The 22,595-nt window shown below is 36.8% G+C and overlaps 2 protein-coding genes across 4 annotated transcripts in view; one reads left to right on the top strand and one right to left on the bottom strand.

Annotated features, from left to right (window-relative positions):
• Positions 1–2,111: 2,111 nt before the first annotated feature.
• On the bottom strand, positions 2,112–10,774 carry rhogb (ras homolog family member Gb). The gene is made up of 2 exons (XM_065287213.2): positions 10,582–10,774; positions 2,112–4,502 (listed from the first exon to the last, which is right to left on the bottom strand). Exon 2 carries the CDS (start codon positions 4,449–4,451, stop codon positions 3,876–3,878), a length of 576 nt encoding a protein of 191 aa, XP_065143285.1. The 5' UTR covers positions 4,452–4,502; positions 10,582–10,774; the 3' UTR covers positions 2,112–3,875.
• A 2,202-nt stretch (positions 10,775–12,976) lies between these two features.
• The window catches only part of stim1b (stromal interaction molecule 1b), a 37,236-nt gene continuing 27,617 nt past the window's right edge, over positions 12,977–22,595 (top strand). For 2 of the 3 annotated variants that reach the window (XM_065287211.2, XM_065287209.2), the window contains exons 1-2: positions 12,977–13,380; positions 13,758–13,887. In XM_065287211.2, coding sequence (XP_065143283.1) covers positions 13,764–13,887 — 124 coding nt within the window. In that variant the 5' untranslated portion in view covers positions 12,977–13,380; positions 13,758–13,763. The remainder of the gene's footprint in view (positions 13,381–13,757; positions 13,888–22,595) is intronic. The other variant, XM_065287210.2, reaches the window with a different exon arrangement.

Here is a 22,595-nt window from a genome sequence, read left to right as displayed (position 1 = left end):
GGTAAACATGGTTGTATGTGATATCAGTCCTCTAATAAACACAAAAATAAATAGGCGCTTTTTGATGTTTTTTTCTAAAGTTTTTATTTGAAAGTATATAACTCTGGCCCTGGGTATCTCAGGTCCCTGCAGACAGTTTTGTTTGATTCCAGCAATTGTCAGCTTACAGAGGAAAAAGGAATTTTTTCTCTATCATAATCTATGCAAAAGTTATTTTACTCCAACTGAAGGGAGGAATAATACCCTTTTTGTATACAATTTCTGCCTAAGAACATTTGAAGTGTCCCCATAACCACATACAGTGGAATAAATGCAATTTCTTTATATCATTTTAAAGAAAACCCTTTGAAGTTACATAAAAAGCTGCTGTTTGTGACAAATATTGTTATTTATGTTGTTTTCCATATGATGAAACATCAAATTTTCTTTTTTATGTTGTAAACACTGTCTTTGATAGTGTATAACTCTGGTTCTGGATGCTCTAGCAGACTGCAGACAGTTCTGGTTGTTAGCAGCAGCAGACAGTAAACACATAAAAAAAGAATGAACTCTTTAGCATGTCGCATTCAAAAGTTATTCTCATTTTACTAAAGGGTGTGAAAATACATTTTTCATATAAATATTAATTTTTTGTTTTGCACATATAATAAATAGCAAGGGATTAATTATGCACACAACCAAAGAAAATGCTGTGAATTGACTCATTGTTTAGAGTAGGACCTAAAATAAAAGATGGTGTATCATTTGTGGCTATATGTGCTATCTGAGGCAGTCCACACTCAAGTTTCCCATATGTTTACAAAAGACCATTTTTTACCTCATTATTCATTCGATGATTGTTGGATATTTGTTGATATTAGAACAAATATAACGCTGTAGCCTTATTCCTGAGAGTGAGAGCTTTCATTTGATATAAGACTTGCCCATGTTTGTCATTTTTGAAAAATATGAAATATGTAAATATTAAATGATATAATAAAATATTGGGGGGGTGATAGTGTAAATTAAGTGTAAATAACTTTCTTACAGTAAAAGATGTGTCAAAGTGATTCATATCTGCAGAAAGTAGAGAGTCTAAGCTTTCAAACAGTATCTCATATGTGTTACTGGGGTCCATGACGGAGTATCAAAGATTAAAAGAATATTTTATATTAAGTCAAAATACGAAATTCTGGACCCGGGACAGGGTCCTCAGGGTTGAAGAGGTTAACTTCAGGTGTTCTCGACTTTTAAGTAGCGCGCGCGCGCGTGTGTGTGTGTGGAAACGTCCGTAAGGGGTTAACGCGTCATATTTTAACATATATCAGTGCCATTGTTTTGTTTAAAGATGCACACCACAGTATAGTTTTTGTAGGGTTTGTTTGTAAAAAGTACTTAAATGTCCTAAAAATAACTAAGGCCAAGTCCTGGATTAATAAACCTTGGGAAACCGCCCCGTAGTCACGGCATAGTGAATCATAAATTGTCCAGAGAATGTTTTATGTGAGTTGCTTGTTGGTTACTCGCTCCGTCTGCGGTACACCTCCAAAACTGATAAATCTGATAAAACTAAAGATGTGGAGGATGCAATAATACTCTCTAGGTACTTAAGATTTACATGAGATTAGCAAAAAACTGTGTTGTACGTGCAGTTTTTTCCATTTCTATGTTTAGGACATAGTTTGGTTTAGGATTATTTGGGTGGGGCTAAAACTGTGGCTTGATGACGCACTGGAACCACCGCTCATGGCCCCGCCCCCCAATTTAATCAAGTGTATCAGACGGCAGACTTCTAGCGAGTGGGCGTGGTTTGAGTGCCGACAGTGGACACTCCCTCAGCGTTTGAGAGCAGAGAATCCTGCCTGTTTTCAATGATTTTAATAATTTATTTTATTTATTTTGTGGGTTTAATAATTACATTTTGGGTGGGTGGTGAATATCACATTTTTGTGATATGTGTCATTTAACATCGGACTTTAAATGTATAACTACACCATAACAATTAAAGACACGGTAAAATGAAATGTAATCCATTACATTATATTAAAAACTTAATTTGATTGAAGTTTTTTTTATTATTTTTATATGAGCACCATGAAAAGATAATCATCAGTCATGTGTGAAATGTCAAGTGAAGCTGTTCGAACTTTATTTAAAAATAAAACTGAATTAAAACACACTGTATGTATTTCATGTGCATAAATTACAAATTGATAAATATTTCTGTATAAAATTTTCACATGACAGCATTAGTTCAATGTGTGGGGAAAACATGTACAAATAGTTTTAAATGAAGCTGGGTTGGAGTTGTTCTGTTAGATAAAATACACATAAGAGCTCAAATAATAAACCATTTTCAAAGCTGTGTATAATTTAATGACACATGGGCAGTCACAGAAACATAGTTGGACACTTTAGTGCAAATGATTCTTGGCACGGCTCTGTTTTCATGAGAAATATCATAACATCACGTCAAGCAGCCATACGGTTACAGTTAAGAAAAATCTGTTTGTCTTTATCTGGACAGAATATTGTTTATCTGTGACACGATATGACTGATGCGTCTCTATGTCCTGCTCCAAATGGCTGTCTCTGTGCTAACAAAGTGACTGACCCAAATTTTTCAATGCTTGGAAATGAAGCTTTCACATGAAGATGAGACATTAGTGCTCTGTTGTCCTGGCTGAGAGTGTTTTTCTCTATTTTTGCTATTAATGTTGTATGGAGATTCAAGCAGGATATAAGAGTCATTAATGCAGTGTTGTTAATGCAACATCATCAAAGAGAAAAGAGATCAAAGGTGTTTAAGGCACACGCCTTTTGTAATGGACAAAACAATAAAGAGAAAATGCCGGGAACATTTAAGAAAATAAAAGAACATCATGTGCGTCATGTTTTACTCTTGCTTTTGACATACACAACAGTCTACTGTCATTTACACACATGATAAGAGTTACAAAATAGGAGGACACTATACGATGTACATTCATATTAACAAGATTTCTCGACTGGAGCTTGGTCATGATTCCCTGAGCTTTGAAGTCTACTACCTAAAAGGATTGTTTTGTAAATGAAAAGCTTAATTTTACTTTAATAGCACATTTATGAATAGCACGTTTATGAGTTCTGAATCAGTCATATAAAGTTTCCCGTCTGCTTTACGATTTCAAAGCCCTGCCCTGTTGTGTTGCAGAAGAAAAGAATGAAGAATAGATACTGGGGCCTTTGTTTCCTGAATGGACCGCCAGATCCACGCCACATAGAGGTAAAGCCGACATTCTCAGAGATGACTACTATGTCACCATTACAAATAACATGAAAGTCCCTTAAGGCCTGTTCGCATAGACATTTAAGTTCACTCACATAACAAGTGCATTAGATATAAAGAGTTATTATATTAGTACTAATATATATTTATATATCACATTCTCAGATTCTGTTCTTGTAAAACAAACAAAACATAAAGAAACAGAAAATATAATATAGTATTAATAGAGTCCAAACACTAAAAAGCATCAATATTCTTTAACTCTTAATTGTTTTTATGGATGAACTTATTTTAGCTATTATGTTACACCCCAAAGAGGATCTAGAGATATCTTCTATTTTTTCAAACCTAGTTATTTCCTAAAGCAGGGATCAAATTGCAAAAAAAAGAAAAATGTCTTTATAGGTCAAACAGGTAACACATCTGCCTGCTTGTCTATTTCTCTCCCTAAGGTGAGAATCTCGACAACGTCAAAATGACAACTAAGAAAATCATCTTTATAGTTTACTTAATTATCTTTTTCACAGGTTAAAGTTGTGTTTCTTGTTCACCATTCCTAAAATTCCGCAACATTCCAATGCGTTCCACTGTGTAATTCAATTAAAATACCTCTATCCACACTGTATTCTCAGAGGAGAACACATGACTTTTTGGAAGCCACAGGCTGAGGACAGAGGAAAGCGCGCACTCCCTCTGCAAACACGTCTTTGATGCCGTCCTGGTTGAGTGCCGAACACTCCATGTACTTGACGGCATGGATTTGGCGAGCCAGGGCCTGGCCCTGCTGCAGTGTGATGGGCGCCTGGTTCTGCTCCTTCAGCTTCTTGAGCACATCCGCATCGTTTCGAAGGTCACTTTTCGTGCCCACCAGCAGGATAGGGACGCTGGGACAGTGGTGCGTCACCTCCGGGTGCCACTTGTGCTTGACGTTCTCGTAGGACGGGGGGCTGGAGATGGAGAAGCAGATGATGAAGACGTTGGTCTGCGGGTAGGAGAGCGTACGGAGGCGATCGTACTCCTCCTGGCCCGCCGTGTCCCACAGGTTGAGGCTGACGTTGCGGCCCTCCACGGTGATCTGGGAGCTGTAGTTGTCGAATACGGTGGGAATGTATTCTTTGGGAAAGGCTCCGGTCGTGTAGGAGATGAGCAGGCAGGTTTTTCCCACTGCTCCATCCCCCACAACCACACACTTGATGCTCTGCATAATAGAAACCACTCAACGCGACCCAATGGATGACCACTTAACTTCAGCAGTCTGCAGAGAAAGACACACATCACTTAGAAGTGCTTAGATGATCAGAGATATAAACAAGATGCATACAGAAAATGAATTAATGAATGAACGTGTAGCCAATGGATGGGGACATGACAATATAGCACTCTTAAAAATAAAGGTGCTTCATAATGCCAAAGAAGAACCATTCCAGGCTGTATGGTTCCATAAAGAACCTTTAACATCCGAAGAACCATGAAGACATGAGAATATGATGACAGTGGATGGTACTCCTACATCAGAGGAAAGTAAGATTTACAAATGCAAAAAGAGAGGCGAAGAGATGAAGGAGAAAACCTAGTTGTTTATATTCATGCAAATACGCAGGTAGTTCTGGTCTTGTTTAAAACAATGTTTTGAATATACGGTATCGAACGGTTCCTGCTACTTCCCCCTGCAGTTTTGCACTAGTGCATATTTTATTACACATTCTGTACACAAATAATTCACATGTAAAACTGCACTTCACTTCCTTAAAATACACAAAAGCATTTTTTTCCTATTTTTGTTCATTTGTATCCTATTTACTTGACCCCTGAAATGACAGCACTTTCAAATGATAGTTTTGGCTCTGTTTAAAATATGTAAAACATCTAGATTAAGGATTTATACACTTTCTATGTACTTGTACTGAAGAATGATAAAATGTGTTATTAAAAGTTTTCAAGGCTATTATAGATCATAAGGGTAACACTTCAAAATGGAGAACTATTCACTATAATTAAGTACTGCTTATTAATACTTAGTAAGGTAGTTTTGTAATGTTTAAGTGTAGGTATGATGTAGGATATAGAATATGGTTATGCATTAAAGGGATACTCCAGCCAAATATCAAAATTACCCCATGATTTTCTCACCCTCAAGCAATCCGAGATACACAAGTCCATCGTCTTTCAGACGAACACATTATTTTAGTAAATGTCCTTGCTTTTCCGAGATTATAATGGTAGAAAACAGAGATCAGGGAACAATTCTGACTTTGAAGCCTAAAAAAGTGCATTCATCCTTCACAGAAGTAATCCTCACGGCTCCAAGGGGTTAATAAAGGTCTTAAGGCCGCGATATACTTTTTTTCCGCGTCCGGCTCGCGCGCGCACGCGTCCGCGCAGCTTTTCGAGTATACTCCCCGCGGCTACACGCGGATGGCCGCGTTCGACACTATACGCAATACAAATGATTTCTTATTCAAATTATTAGTCTAACAGGCTGTCAGGGCAGCACTGATTTGGCGACATTTACAGTACATTAAAACATTAGGATAGGAAAAGAAAAGTAACTCATCCACCATTGCAAACACAGTTTAGAACAAACAACAAGACAACAAAGAACAGGAATCAAACAAACATGCTCCAGAGCTTTTTGTTCTTTGAAGAAGTAAAAGTTAAAGAAGAAAAACCATAGTGTGTGTGCAAATGCTGTCTATTTCCTTTGTATAATTGTTTATAGTGGAATGAACTGTCTAAATATTTTCATGCGCATGCGCTGTTGTACGCGGACTGTACGCGCACTGTCCGCGCGGTCTCAAACTTTGGGCTGCACGCGGACGGTCCACGCGGAAGGCCGCGGACCCTCTCGATGACGAAAATGACGTCATGCAGACGCGCGCATACGGGGACGTCCCTAGGATACTTTCGGCTTTATGCGGCTAATGATACAATATTATAAAAATAACCGTATTTTAAACTTTAAAAACCACAATAACGTTACCTTTCAGTAACGATGCCATCTTGACTCATTCACTGAGAAACTTATCCACGGCAATGAATGCTCACTATGCTTAAACTCTCGCGTGAGTCCAAGATGGCGCTGTTACTGGAAGCTAGTTATTACAGTTAATTAAGTTTGAAATATGGATACCTTTCTTTAACAATCGCATCGATTATCTGCAGAAGACCTTTATTAAACAATTGGAGCCATGTGGATTACCTCTGTGAAGGATGAAAGCCCTTTTTGGGCTTTAAAGTCAGAAGTTGTTCCCTGATCCCATTATATGCTTGAAAAATCAAGGACATTTCAGTCATCTCACAAGAATTCGTACATATTTTACCAGTAAGCTAAATCGTATGAATTCATACGAAGTTAATCATGAAAAAAGTAAGATTCTCGTAAAAAACAACAATGAAACCGAACCCCAGCGTCACAGAGGTCAAGGCAAATTGTACAAAAACTTATGAATGTGGTCGTATGAATTCATACGAATAAGCCAAATTCTCGTGAAATAGTGTTCGACATTTACTAAAATAACTCCAAATGTGCTCGTCTTAAAGATGATGGACATGTGTATCTCGAATTGCCTGGGGGGGGGGGTAAATCATGGGGTAATTTTGATATTTGGCTGGAGTATCACTTCAATATGTGCTTTATTAGTACTAATAAACAGCCAATATGGTAGTAATATGCAAACAAATAGGCAACTAGTTAAAAGTAAGAATAGGTCCCCATATTAAAGTGATACCATTATAAGCTTGTGTTTGAAGATCCAGAAGAAGTGGTCTGATTAAAAACACATATTTGTTGATATTCATCATTTAGGAAACTCAATCCAAATGAAACATGTCTTTGTCTACAACACCAGATATCAGTATGTTGTAAATGATTAGTAAACACTTTCTAAAATGTGTCAACAGCTGCTTAACATTTTTTTTATACATGCACAGCTAGTTCCTTAATAATATACATACAGACCAACTTTCTTGTACCAAATATGACGGCAATCTGGAATCTTGCACATCAAGAAACCTTCATTCTTTCCAACTTATTCCAAAGGTCTGGCAGATGTTTGACCCCAGGAGAAAGGAGTGAGACAGACTCTGCCCAATCTCCAGAGACATTAACAGAGAAAAATACTCAAAACCCTGCCCTCTTCTGCAAGGCGTTACGAGCCAATGTGGTTAGTGAACCAAGAGCTCATAGTAACAATACTGATAGCCTTGTCTGGGTGGAGTCTTCTGTTTTGTCACTTATTTTTTTTATAACACAATATCACAGTAATGATATTTAGCAGAAGTGTTCAGCAACATCACAAATGAAGAAAAAAGGGTGGAGTACGGTGAAGAACTCTATAGCATTGTTTCTTTTGCCATGACGTTTGACATCTTTTCTTGTAAATGAGCATTTTTTAATCAGGCTCTTATGTTTAGTAATTCCACTTGAAAAGGATATAAGTCAGTAATTGAAATGCCTTACTTTCACTAATACCACTTAAGTCATTTCACTGGTATTTAACAAATATCCTTTCGCTGCAAAAACCCTATATGAACATGCATAAATCTTCACTTCTAAAAAGTCTTCAGTCACTCTTAACTGTCCTTTAAGAATAAAAGTAATGGTCAATAATGTGGCCCATATCCTTATATAACCTCCTGACCTCCTGTGACATACACACTATTCATCTTCCATGCATTTAAAGGGACACTCCACTTTTTTAAAATATGCTAATTTTCCAGCTCCTCTGGAGTTAAACATTTGATTTTTACCATTTTGGAATCCATTTAGCCGATCTCCTATTTAAAACTTGACTTTTCTGTAGTTACATCGTGTACTAGGACAGACGGAAAATTAAAAGTTACGATTTTCTAGGCCGATATGGCTAGGAACTATACTCTCATTCTGGCATAATAATCAAGGACTTTGCTGATGTAACATGTTTGCAGCAGGCATAGTGATATTACATAGTGCCCGAAAATAGTCCCCTTGGTTACTTTGAATAGCAGAGGACTTTTTTCACCCGCTGCGTAATATCACTACGCCTGCAGCAGCCATGTTACAGCAGCAAAGTCCTTGATTATTATGCCAGAATGGGAGTATAGTTCCTAGCCATATCTGCCCAGAAAATCGCAACTTTTAATTTTCTGTCAGTCTTAGTACACGATGTAACTACAGAAGAGTCAAGTTTTAAATAGAAAAAATATCGAAACTCTTTGGTCATTTTTGAGCGCGATGCTAATGGTCTAATCAGATTCAATGGATTATGCTAAGCTATGCTAAAAGTGGAGTGTCTCTTTAATGGACTTTGCTAAAAAATCAATGAGGCATTTAACTGATGTGCAAACAAACCAGTATTTCTGAATGGCTTGAGGCCGGGATTAAGCGGATTTGAAGTATTTGATGAACATATAATACATGCCAAGAGCATTCGGTCAATATCATCTAATTTTTGCATCTGAGCTCTTCAAATATTGACTGCAGGTAAAGTCATTTGGAAAATGATAATACACATCATTGTACTTTTTCACTAAACAATAATGTAAGCAAATCATAAGAAATCAGAGAAAGATGTAATCCTAGAGGCCTGAGGTTTAGGAGTAAAAGCAGAACCTACAACAGACTGCAAAGCATACAGAAAGAAAACAAAACTAAAAGTGGTTTCCCGTCTTTTGAACACTTCTTTTGTATGTGCACTAGATACCTGCATTACACGGCCAATCAAAACTGACACTCCAGTATAAAGTAGTTTCATGATCTGACCTTTTATAGAGCTCTACCTTGACAACATATGGGATCTAGTTACGTTATTTTATTTGTCTACGTATACACAAACCTGTGCATGTGGAAATGAGAAAAGCTGATGATGGGACCTGTCTCACCACAACCTCTGACACAGCAAGTCTTTCCAATGAATCAATGAATAGATCAAGCATTACTGCGAGCTCCTCCCATAAGACAAATCACAGATGAGATCTCTGTAATCTCTCAATTATTTATGAAGAGCAAATAAAAACTTATGATTAGATCTAATGCGTCTCACATAATTCTGCAAAAAAGATCCAGAAATCTTGCAAATGTCTCCATAAGAGTTTCAGACTGAGCTCAGATTTTCAACATTTCAAATTTACCCAGATTATTTTAGATGTACGTTATGCTAATATAAATTAATTTTACAATAACAATTTTCTTATGTGTTTCTTCCCCCCTCAGCAATTTAAAGAGAAACATCTGAAACGTAACGTCATCAAATCAAATGAGCTATGAAAAAGCAACATCTGTGAAATAACATTTTCATCATTCAGCAATTTCCACATTAAGAAATGTACAATAAAAGCTCTTAGGGATGAACTTTTCTCTCTCTTCCTCTGTGACGGATTAGTGTGGACAAATAAATCATTTTAACATGAATGGCCACAGCTGGTTAAAACCAGATACAAAGTCTCGCCAGCTTCATCATAAGCTTAAGCAGATGTGTCTTGTTTCTTGAAAGTAAAACCAGTTTCAATGGGATCTGCCAGGATTCTGAAATACTTCACTTATGCAAGGCCCTCTTGGATTTCTTAAAATGAGGATGTCTCGCAGTTCCTCATTTCCATGTGGAAAACCCAGGCTTATTTATCTAATCATTTGCATAATTTCCCAATCATTTCAAATAAAGGCTTTGTTATACTTTAGATATATTAGGTTTCTGTTCGCTCAACTAAAACGTGAAAAAAATATTTTACAAAATACAAAAAAGAATAATAAAATGTATATACGATGTATGAATGTACAAAAATGAATAGATATACTTGAACATATATTGCACTCTTAGGTAAATTAACTATGGTTTATTTATAGTGAGATTAAAGTAACAAGCATGGTCTTTAGGGGTTAATTACTATTTATATTACCAAAGTTTTACTACAAATATCATGGTTAAACTATAGTTTATGTAGTGATACCATGGTAAATTTGTGGTTACTACAGTTTAATACAAACAAGACAGAAAACTATAGTTACTATAGTAAAACCATCGTAAATTTTCCTAAGTCTCAATCATCTTACAGTACATCACTGTCCTCTGCGTTACTGTATGGGAGTGGCCCATATATTTCTGTTGTCTGGACTGAAACGTTAATCGTTCATGAACAAGTCACTGAAAGTATTGAGCTATGGTCGAAAGCGAAACGTTACGTTAATTATAAGCCAAACTATCGACCACAGCTACCCATGCGTAATTTTGGTAAACGGAGACAGAGATAAATAACACGCTGTGTTAAACGATAAAATATGTTGTTTAGCACAATCCATACGCCCAAGACTACACTTCATTATTAAACGAATTATTTTGCAAAAATATAACGGCTCTTACCAAACATAGCAGATTTTCGTGTAGCGCGTAAGTTAATCCCGCTGTTTGTTGATGTTGCTGTTGAAGTCTGTAGGAAGTGAGTGTATTCAGCCCTGAGAGAGAGGAAGTCAATGGTTAAACGGCAAATTTGAGGAAGTTTACTGAAGTTAATGAACGCGTTTAAGAGGGCGTCACAGATTTAACACTGCGAGCGAGCGAGACACAAGGCGAGAACTGGCAAACTGTAGCTCAAGCTCAAGTCGAGCAATGGGTTGGCAAAGGTCGTGGGTTCGAGACCCAGTTTACACACTTAAGGTTTTGAGAATATATTGTAAAGTGATAAAGTAATGTGAATGCGCTCAGTCGCGTTAGATACAGTATTTGCCATATGCATCTAAATGCACATTTTACGCATTCGCGCTCTTTTGCAGAATGGGAGTGTTAAACACGCGCATCACAGGGAAATCCCGTAACATCACAATTTACCATCTTGAAACTACCTGCGTGTAAACATCCACTCACACGCGCAGCTCTTCTCGGATTAAAGCCGGAGGTGTTGTTTGCCATCCCCGACAAATTTCCACTATACCATTTATTAATCATTATGACATGTGTACTGTAAATCATAACGGCAGTAGAAACAATTTAAGGTTGCATTATAGACTACATACACTCACCTAAAGGATTATTAGGAACACCATACTAATACTGTGCTTGACCCCCTTTCGCCTTCAGAACTGCCTTAATTCTACGTGGCATTGATTCAACAAGGTGCTGAAAGCATTCATTAGAAATGTTGGCCCATATTGATTGGATAGCATTTTGCAGTTGATGGAGATTTGTGGGATGCACATCCAGGGCACAAAACTCCTATTCCACCACATCCTCTATTGGGTTGAGATCTGGTGACTGTGGGGGCCATTTTAGTACAGTGAACTCATAGTCATGTTCAAGAAACCAATTTGAAATGATTCAAGCTTTGTGACATCATGCATTATCCTGCTGGAAGTGGTCATCAGAGGATGGGTACATGGTGGTCATAAAGGGATGGACATGATCAGAAACAATGCTCAGGTAGGCCGTGGCATTTAAACGATGCCCAATTGGCACTAAGGGGCCTACAGTGTGCCAAGAAAACATCCCCCACACCATTACACCACCACCAGCAGCCTGCACAGTGGTAAGGCATGATGGATCTATGTTCTCATTCTGTTACGCCAAATTCTGACTCTTACTATCTGAATGTCTCAACAGAAATCGAGACTCATTAGACCAGGCAACATTTTTCCAGTTGTCAACTGTCCAATTTTGGTGAGCTTGTGCAAATTGTAGCCTCTTTCCTATTTGTAATGGAGATGAGTGGTACCCGATGGGGTCTTCTGCTGTTGTAGCCCATCTGCCTCAAGGTTGTGTGTTGTGGCTTCACAAATGCTTTGCTGCATACCTCGGTTGTAACGAGTGGTTATTTCAGTCAAAGTTGCTCTTCTATCAGCTTGAATCAGTCTGCCCATTCTCCTCTGACCTCTAGCATCAACAATGCATTTTCACCCACAGGACTGCCGCATACTGGATGTTTTTCCCTTTTCACACCATTCTTTGTAAACCCTAGAAATGGTTGTGCGTGAAAATCCCAGTAACTGAGCAGATTGTGAAATACTCAGACCGGCTGTCTTGCACCAACAACCATGCCACGCTCAAAATTGCTTAAATCACCTTTCTTTCCCATTCTGACATTCAGTTTGGAGTTCAGGAGATTGTCTTGGCCAGGACCACACCCCTAAATGCATTGAAGCAACTGCCATGTGATTAGATGATTAGATAATTGCATTAATAAGAAATTGAACATGTGTTCCTAATAATCCTTATCATTCATTTTTAAACACGATTGTGATGTAATGTAGTTGCTACTCACATGTAAAATACTTTAATATTTAGTATTTTCTAGTACTGTGTTTTTGAACCTTGCAGTAAATGTTAGTGCATTTAATACAGTCTATAATACAGGCTACTGTATTGTATTATAGTGTGTATGTGTGTATATATATATGGTAAATTTACTTTAGTATACTATTTATTATAGTTAAAACACTTAAGTATTTTTTCTACAGTTTACTACAGTATTTAAAGTGTCACATTTGACTGCAATTAAAACTTAATTTAAATTGACTATATACTAGAGTTGACTATAGGCCTATTAGTAAATACCAAAATATACTACAGTATTTTTCATGTAGGTCATTTCTTATATTTCAAATATTATGTTTAGTAAATATTAAGTAACTGCGTATGAAACATTGTGATAGAACAAAACTGGGTGTTTTTTTTAGCTGTAAGGTTACAATGTTAACTCACCAGCAGATGGCTGTATCTTTCTGCTTTTTGAACTCAAACTTTAAAACCTGCCAACATATAACCTAAGAAACTAGTCAACCTCAAAAACCAAGGGAACTTTGAAACCGCGTAAGGACGCTCGAACTTTTACTCATGCATTCGGATCATATTTGTTTATTTATTGCGCATCTGGAGGAGACGCTTGCCCGTTTTGGATCTATTTTGATGTAGGCTTGATCAAATGTTTCATCTTATTTGATATTATTGACACCAGTGGGTTATTAGTACAAGTAAACGCGAAGATGAGATGTGGGAAATGACTGTCGAGCGTCTATGAAGTATCGTGCAAACTTTTCGCGCCCGAGTTTAAGCTATCAGCAATCGCATCCTGAGCATTTTTGTTTTCAGATGGATCACTATCAGTGTCCCCTTCACAGAAACTTTTATATCTGATTTGTCACGAGAGTTCCAGCCTTCAGAGTTTGACAGGTAATTACGTTTGAAACAAATAGCATAAACTTACTACAACGAGTAACGAACATTTGCATCTTTACGTCGACTGTAAAATAGCTCGCGTGTTGTTTTGCTTATTTGCTCTCACATGATGATGAAGCGGCAAAATATTCAAATGCGAAACGTAATTGTAGCTACTACCATAGGCACATTTGCCGCTGTTATTATGCTACATTAAGACAACAGGTCACATATTGTATATGTAGGCTACACATTGTTTAAGAACTGGTTAACTTATACCACATGACACGTCACTGCAGCGGACTATTGAAGGCTTTTGTACATACACTAAACAATCATATGCAGTAAAGCAGTTGCTTTTATTTACTTGAAACATTTTTCTCTCTTTTAAGTTTAACATGGACACAGTGAGATTTTCCAGGCATTTTATGTACTACATTGCAGTCCTTTGCTTCATATGGAGGAGTGCAGCAGATCAACACAGTTTTACAGACCACCTACACCAAGCCAATGGATTATCCGGTATGAAATCATCTCAGTTTGTATGTTTTTGTGTCTGTGTCTGTATAGAGCAGTGTTTAACCAGGGGACCGGGGTCCACAAAGACTCTATTCTAAAGAAACTATCAGGAGGGCCTTAAATAGATATTAAGAATAGATATTTGTTAGTGTTTGGTTATTTATTTGATAACAAACATACATCTGTCTAGTTTTTCCAAACTTTAGAATTTTTTATTAGGTTTAAGTGTGACTGGAGGGATCATCAAATATTGTTCAAAGTTCTAAAAGTTAAGATCCACTGCAGTAAGTGTGTTAAATTATGCTTTTCTTGTTTTAGAGCACATCCACCTGACTCTCTAAATCTCTCATAATTCATATGCTGCACTTATGTGTGTAGAAATACAACAGAGCAGTTGTTTAACAAGAATAGGGACATTTTTTGGTAGACTGCTGTGACATGCCTTATACGAAATTCGATTGTGTTAGGATGGTTTTCTCTAGCTTATGACAGTTAGCCGATGTTGACATATGAGGAGCTCAGATGCAAAAAAACTATACCTCCATCAAAAATAAGATAATCTTATTAACCGTATGCTCTCAGCACATTTGATATGTTTCATATGAATCTGCTCAGTCCCAGACTCAGGCCATTCAGAAATACTAGTTTGTTGGCAAAATCCGCTAAAAGCCACAACCATTTCAGCAAAGTCCTCTAAGTGCACATAAGATAAATTTGATCAATGACATTGCGTAAAATGAAGCATTCAAACTTGAATCCCTTGTGAGTATTTAGACCTGAATGCAACCTGAATGTGGCAGTCAGATGGATCACCGAGCCCACTAAAGTGTGGTTTAGTTTAATAATTTTAACATTCTGACTTTTGCACTGTTTCTATTAGTTACATCTTTACTGATTTTGCAACTGTTTACTAGTTTTTGTCAAAAAAAAGGATTTTTTTTAAGTGGAGGTTTTTCGCCAAAAAAGCTTGCATGCTCTTAAAGGGTTTTGCAGTGAAAAAATGTAACCAACGAAATGACTAAAGTGACATTTGTGAAAATAAGGCATTGTAATTACTGACTAATAACGTTTTCACGTTCCATTAAAGTAAAATGACTGAACCTAAACATAAGAGGCCTGTAAAAATTGAAGAAAACCATGTCAGATGCACTTAGAGGGTTTTGCATCTGAACTCCTCATTTATTGATTTGCATCTAGTAATGAACACATTACTTCATAAGTCAAGGCTTCTGGAGTGTGTCATCCTTGCAAGACAGGGAGTTTAGGAGTTTGGGTCCGTATACATCACAATCTCCTCTTGTATTTGACGCTAATGTTCAGTTTCCACTTAAGAGGCTTTATTTGACCTGTCATGCAACTGCACCAGCAGAAAAGATAAAAATCCTTTTAAAACTCTTAGGCCTCTATTAGATTAGTAAAAGTAAACTGCTTAGCTAAATTTTTCTTTATGTGGCAATTTTTAACTGTTATCTGTCTCAAAGTTTAATACACAAACTCTAGATACCAACCCCCATCCTAGCAACTCGCACAGAACGGATGAAGAAACCCAGAACATCCTTTTGCTTTCTAAAAAACAATCATTTTAACAACTAGTTGAGGGTTCACAGAAGTAACCCATAAACTGGAGACTGACAGAGATTTTCCATTACCATTTCTGTTGTTCTAGTCATTAGTAAACATCTAGTAAATCACTTGGATAAATATTGTTTGCAATCAAGTAGTTGAGTTCAAAGGGTTCAAAGGTCATTCATACATTTTCCCAGGCCCTGCCTCATCTGGGCTAGAGCTGCATGGTATTGAAGTAACATGTAATATGCGAATGCATGCTAAATGGTGCTATATGTGATACAATAATGCTTTATAAGCTTATCAAACTTAAATGTGTGGTTCACATTCTGTCTAGGAAAAGAAACCATCATTATATAAAGTATATAACTGGAATGAGCGCTGTTTATGTCAATGCTGTCATGCAATCAGATGTTGGCATCTTTCTAAACTCTCCTCATTTGTCGTTAGATTGAAAGGGGGCTCGTTGTGACTTTATTCATCTGAGCTATAGGTGAAATTCAAAGATATTTTTTGGTTCTCTAAATCATCAAGGCTCCACAAGCTCAGACAGTCCTCTTATATCTTTATTCTCTTGATCAATGTCTCGCAATTTTCTCCATTTTCTTTTATCTGCGCAGACACAATCCGGTTATAGGTGTGATAAGAAATGGCGGAAATTGATTATCTGTAGAGACGTCAGCTAAGGTTTTCAATCTCTCTGTGGGTGCAAATGCTTTTAGTAACTTGCACAATCATAGATGAACTTAAACATGTTCTAACTAGAATACAGAAATATATTATAGCAACAAAAAATGGTTTACACCTAATTAGGATGGTAAAAAATCATTAATGCATCTAGACCAGTGGTTTCCAAACTTTTTTGCGGACCACTCAATAGGTATAATCTATCCTGGGTCCAGCCAGCATATTTTTATATGGAAAATACACTTTAAAATTGAGTAGATTTTATTTTCCTTGTCATTTTATTAGTAAAATGTAAGTTTAATTAAAAAACATTTCATTGCTTAGTCCTTCCAGAAACACGCTGAGTTTTTGTGTGATTGTTGTTGGCAAAAATCCTTTATCATGTAGCACATTTTCTTAAAAAACGTGATGGAATATGCGGGATATTTATGCAATTTTATGTGACAATATTGTGGGACTTGCAAAAATGTTTGCAGCTTTTGCAGCTTTTCAATGATGTTCATGTCACTTCATAACGTTCCCATGGCAACAGGGCACATGGCTGGGCTTGTGTGAAGTAAATGCAACATTTTTCATCTTTCTGCTAAGATATATGTGATTTTTGCTACATATTATGCGCATGGAAATCTGCAATTTGTGCTGCGAAGGTGAAGCATATTTGAAAAAATGTGGCCCCCGCATAAATATGCAGACCTTGGCCGATTATGCGTTAAATCATGCGATCGCATCGCATAATCGCGTTTTTCTGGAGGGACTGAGTCATTAATTGGACAGAAATATTTTTGTGTGATTCACTACAACAACAGCAGAGGGACTTTTTGCGACCCACCTTATCCCACTCTGTGACCCACAAGTGGATCCTGATCCACAGTTTGAAAACCTCTGGTCTAGACTACATAACCTATATATTAATTAAACTAAAAATGTGATAATCAATTTCATGGATTGTCTTATTAATTTATTTATTTTATAAAATACATTGATTACAACAAAATTCCTAGCACTGTCTATATGGTTACCGATTAGGCATGGGCTGGTATGACATTTTGGAGGTGTGATAACAACCTTAAGCAAAAATACCATGGTTTCACAGTGTTGCCGTATTGCCGTTGCAACACTAAAATGTGTTATTTTCAAATGTCTGCTATACAAACTACAACTTTTCAACTGGATACAATACATTTTGTTTTTAAGCAACATACAACATGTATCCCAGCTAAAAATAAAGCCTTGGCTTGCTGATTTTACAGATGGCTACAGGAAAAATTTGCATTAAAAACTAAATGACCAAGGACTCACTTCCAGGATGTCAATTAAAGGGACACTCCAATTTTTTTTTAATATGCTCATTTTCGAGCTCCTTTAGAGTTAAACATTTAATTTTTACCATTTTGGAATCCGTTCAACGGATCTCCGGGTCTGGCGGTACCACTTATAGCTTAGCATAATCCATTGAATCTGATTAGACCATTAGCATTGCGCAAAAAATTAACCAAAGAGTTTCAATATTTTTCTATATTGACTCTTCTGTAGTTATATCATGTACTAAGACAGACAGAAAATTAAAATTGCGATTTTACAAGCAAATATAGCTAGGAATTACACTTCTGGCGCAATAGTCAAATAATAATTGCGCAATAATGGCGTAATAATTAAAAGTGATTTTATGCACTCCCCGAAAATAGTCCCCTTGGTAACTTTCAATAACAGGGGATAGGGCTGGGCAAAAAAAATTAGATTTTTCGATTAACGAAACTTACGACGTTAGTGTTGTGGCTTGTAAACTGCTGTTCACTGTTCTTTTTTGTTAATATAATATTTGTATTAAATCTATATTTATTGAATTGAATTTAAAAACTGACCCGAGAACTGGAATCGAAAATTGAATCGAGAATCGAAACCGAATTGATAGCTTGTGAATCGAAATCGAATCGATCTGGAACATTTGAATCAATACCCAGCCCTAGCAGCGGACTATTTTCAGGCACTGTGTAATATCATTGCACCTCCTGCATCCACGTTACAGCAGTAAAGTCCTTGATTATTACGCCAGAATGAGAGTATAGTTCCATAATTTTCTGTCAATCTTAGTAAACGATGTAACTACAGAAGAGTCAAGTTTTAAATAGAAAAAAATCGAAACACTTTGGTTATTTTTAAGCGCAATGCTAATGGTCTAATCAGATTCAATGGATTATGCTAAGCTATGCTAAAATGGTACTGCCAGACCCGGAGATTGGCTGAATGGATTCTAAATAGGGATGCACCGATACCATTTTTCCTCTTCCGATCCGATTCCGATACAAGAGTTTGCCAGTATCTGCCGATACCGATCCGATACCGATCTTTTTTCTTTTCTAACCTTAAAGTTGAAGAATATATACAACTCACTTGTTTATTAAGATTTATTTGTTTCTGGCAAAGAAATACAAAAATGCCCATTTATGAAAAATGAAAACACAAGAAACCTTAAAAAAAGTATTAAGGCAGTAGCAAACAGTACTTTTAGCAGTTAGTGGTATAACAACCTAAACCATATACTGCAATTATTACATTAAATTAAATAATTTTCTGAAGAAAAGACAATATTATAAAGTGAATCCTATATTAGAACTCTTGAAGCACAATGCAAAATGTATTAAACAGTAAACCTTGCACTCATCAAAAGAAAATAGTGCAATGCAACATTGCAACAACCAATGGAACAACCATGTCTAAGTATTTAGACGTCACCCATGACAGAAACCTGTGGCAGGATTCACTTGATAAACATTGTCAGGTTTTTTTTCAGGAATATTAGCATTTCTGCTCTCTCTGCTAGTAGTCGGTTTCTTTTTTCATCTATGATGTTGGAGGCTGTGCTAAACAGTCTTTCACTCTCCACACTGGTACAGGGGGCAGAGAGAAATGCTGATGCAGTAGCAGCAAGGGCAGGGAAGCGAGAATTGTTCACTGCCCAGTACTGGAATGGATTTTCAGACCGAGGGATAAGTTTCTCTGTCATATATGTTTGTACTTGTACAAGAGCAGATGTTTGAATGATTCCTCCTTCAGATTCTTCTTGCTCCTTGTTGAGAACTTCATCGAACATCATCATGAAGGTGCTCTTGCTTGTGTGTCCACTTGACCCACTTGCCTCTGCATGAGAAACCATCTCTGCTGGATCTGCTGCAGTGGCTAAAGCAGTAGTTGCTGTTGTCTTTAGTGCATTTTCTATCTTCTCGACCTCTTGAATCAGGGCATTTTTTGCATGCATGGCAGCTTCTTCATTTGTAAAGCATCTGAGATAAAACAGGCAGAGTATTTTACTTATTACTTTACTTATTGTATACAACATTACATGGTCGTTTTTATTAAAGTTGCCAGTTATTTTGCTGTATTGAAAATTAGATAACCTATCTATCATACCCATTAAACAATTTGTCTTTATCCTTAATTTTTCCATAGAAATAAATGTCAAGATTTGGGTATTTCTTGCTATTTGAAAATAATTTTTAATTTTGTTTTGAGCTAAAATGTAAGTAAACTGCAAGTGAAATGTTTTACAGGCATTCTGAATAAATTCGTGAAAAGCATCAGTGACTTGATGTCACAATTTAATTTAGAAGTCTTTCTACTTTTAAAATTTTTTTTTTATTATGTATTTTAATATATTTTAATTCAACAAATTAATGACCTATTTTTATGAATAAATATATGCTTTTTTGATGTCATAAAAACTATTTTGATATAATGGTCAGTAATAACAAAAAAAAAAAATACAGACATGACAAACTGTAACTGTAAACAAACCATCGGAGCCACAGCGGATCCGTTGCGGATGCAGCCTGGAGTCTACTGCTATCTGGAAAAATATTTTATATATGCCAAAGAAAGGCCTTTAAATTTAATAATTAGTTTTAAAAAAGATATAAAGTGTTTTTAATATTATTTTCGTTAAACAGTCAACGGACAACGAAACGAAATAAAAAGATCTAGTCAAAAATGCATAATGCTCCGGATGGTTTCAACCACTTTATATAAAAATTAACGTAGCCTACGCCCTATATCTGATTCTGCAAAATATTTTAACCATTATTGTAACAAATGTTAATGCCGCAGTTACAAAGAATAAATCATTGTAAAATTTACAAAAAAATGATCGTTGTTTTTTTTTAAGCATTTAAAATCTATGTATCTATAAAACGAATTATACAACACTGATCTAAATTTTATTAATTTGTTTTTTATGTAATAATAAAGAAATATTATACAATAAGAAATAACGTTGTCGTCTTCAAAGTTTTATAATAGAAAATATATTTTATTATGCGTAAGTGACTTTTTTTAGTTCTTTTAGCTTACCTGTCTTTGTACCGTGGATCGAGTAAAGTTGCCAAGGAGTAAAGTGGTTCATCTTCGATGTTACCAAATCTTGTGTTGACCGCTTGTAGTAGCGTACTTTTCATTGTTTTAATTCCTGCGTCCGTGTCTCTCTCCTGAGATAGCAGACGTTTCAGAACTGAAATTGTTGGAATAACATCCGCTGTGGAAGAACTTGATGAGCTTATGGCTCGAGTCAGTTCTTCAAATGGTGACAGTACGATCATCGTTTTCTCCAGTAATGCCCAGTGGTTTGCAGTCATCGATGCAGGCAGCTCGTGGTCGGCAGCAAATGCACATAAAGTTCGCTTCTGTTCTAAGATGCTCTGAATCATGTAATATGTGCTGTTCCACCTGGTTTTGACGTCCTGCTGAAGACGCTTCAGTGGCATTTGAAATTCGCGCTGGAGATCTTGCAAACGCGAGTATGCTAACGGGGAATGTTTGAAGTGCCCCACAATTTTTCTAGCACTTGCAATCACGTCGCTTACACTTCGTTGTGACAAAAGTCCCTCGTTAACAACAAGCTGTAGTGTGTGCGCAACACAACCCAAACTAGGGACCCCAAGGTCATCCATAGCTTTCTTCATATTGCTGGCATTGTCCCTTAAAATCACATGTACTTTGGCTATAGGGATTTTCCACCCATCCAACATTTCTTTGATGGATGCTGAAATCACGCTGCTGGTGTGAGACCCTCGTAATTCCTTAACGTGTAGCACAGCGCTTTGCAAAGCATAACTCGCATCCATCCAATGTGCAGTTAAACTTAAAAGAGACATGGGGCACACGTCGGAGCTCCAAATATCAGTAGTAAAGCTCAAGGACTGCACATCTTTTAATTTGTCTGCAATTTGAGATGAAACTTTGGAATACAGCTCAGGCAAAGCGGTCTCAGAAATGTACTTTCTAGACGGCAAACTGTATCGGGGTTCCAGATGTTCCATGAGGCGACGAAACCCGATGTTTTCCACAACGGAGAGGGGCTGATCATCGAGAACGATGAATTCCAAGAGCTTTTCTGTTATTTTTACAGCTTTTGCGCTCTGTTGTGCCATTTGTTTTTGACTCTGAAAAGCATCCGTCAGGGTCATCTGCTTTGACGGATCATCCTTTTTACGCTTAACTTGCGCGAACTCCGTGTGTTCTTTTGCATGATGCTTCTGAAGATGCTTGATTAAATTTGTTGTATTGTAATTCGAAATACTACATCCACCTCGTGAAACTTTGCATTTACAGACATTACAATTTGCAGTGCTACTTTCTGCTGAATCAAGCGTAAAATACTTCCAAATGAGCGACATGTTTAACGTGCTGAGGTAAATGGAAAGGGTGCCTGCTAAACTTGCCTGTCTGACGCAGACGGCTGTGTAACATATTTAATATCATATTTATTATATTTTCATTAATGCAATTTATTAAATAGGCCAATTGTATTTTTTATATAAATTCAGTACATAATCTATGATGTTTGCTGTTTATTAATCAACCACCACGGGATCGGATTTGGATCGGTCACGCATCACCGATACCCGATCCACTCAAAATGCTTGGATCGGCGTCGATACCGATCCAAAATATCGGATCGGTGCATCCCTAATTCTAAATCAGTAAAAATCTAATGTTTAACTCTAGAGGAGCTGGAAAATGAGCATATTTTCAAAAAAAATGGAGTGTCCCTTTAATTCTGAACTTAATAACGCTCAATTCCCATTGGCTGTTGAGTGTATGACTGTAGATTTGAGTCATGGAGTGTCATACACTACCTGTCGTCTTCTGAAAATCTCCTCTAACTCTAACTGCACAGTTTTTTATGCACTGTGCAATTGTTTGGTAAATCTTTCAGCTCCATCAACATAAAATTCTGCAGACTGGCTCTGTCACAGCAAGTGCCAACAGGACTAAAGTCGATTTGCATAATCGAGCCTAAAGTAAACTGGTTTTATATCTACACAATAATCCAGTTTTTACTTCTGTAAGATAAAGGTTATATCCGGGACATCCACCACCTGCTGGCTTACACAACAATATCCACAGAACCTCAGCAGCTGTGCTGTGTCTCCACCTATAAATAGTTTTAGAAAGTCACTCTATGA

Source organism: Paramisgurnus dabryanus, chromosome 18, assembly GCF_030506205.2.
Source record: "Paramisgurnus dabryanus chromosome 18, PD_genome_1.1, whole genome shotgun sequence".
NCBI lineage: Eukaryota > Metazoa > Chordata > Actinopteri > Cypriniformes > Cobitidae > Paramisgurnus > Paramisgurnus dabryanus.
This window is presented reverse-complemented; position numbering and strand designations above follow the sequence as displayed.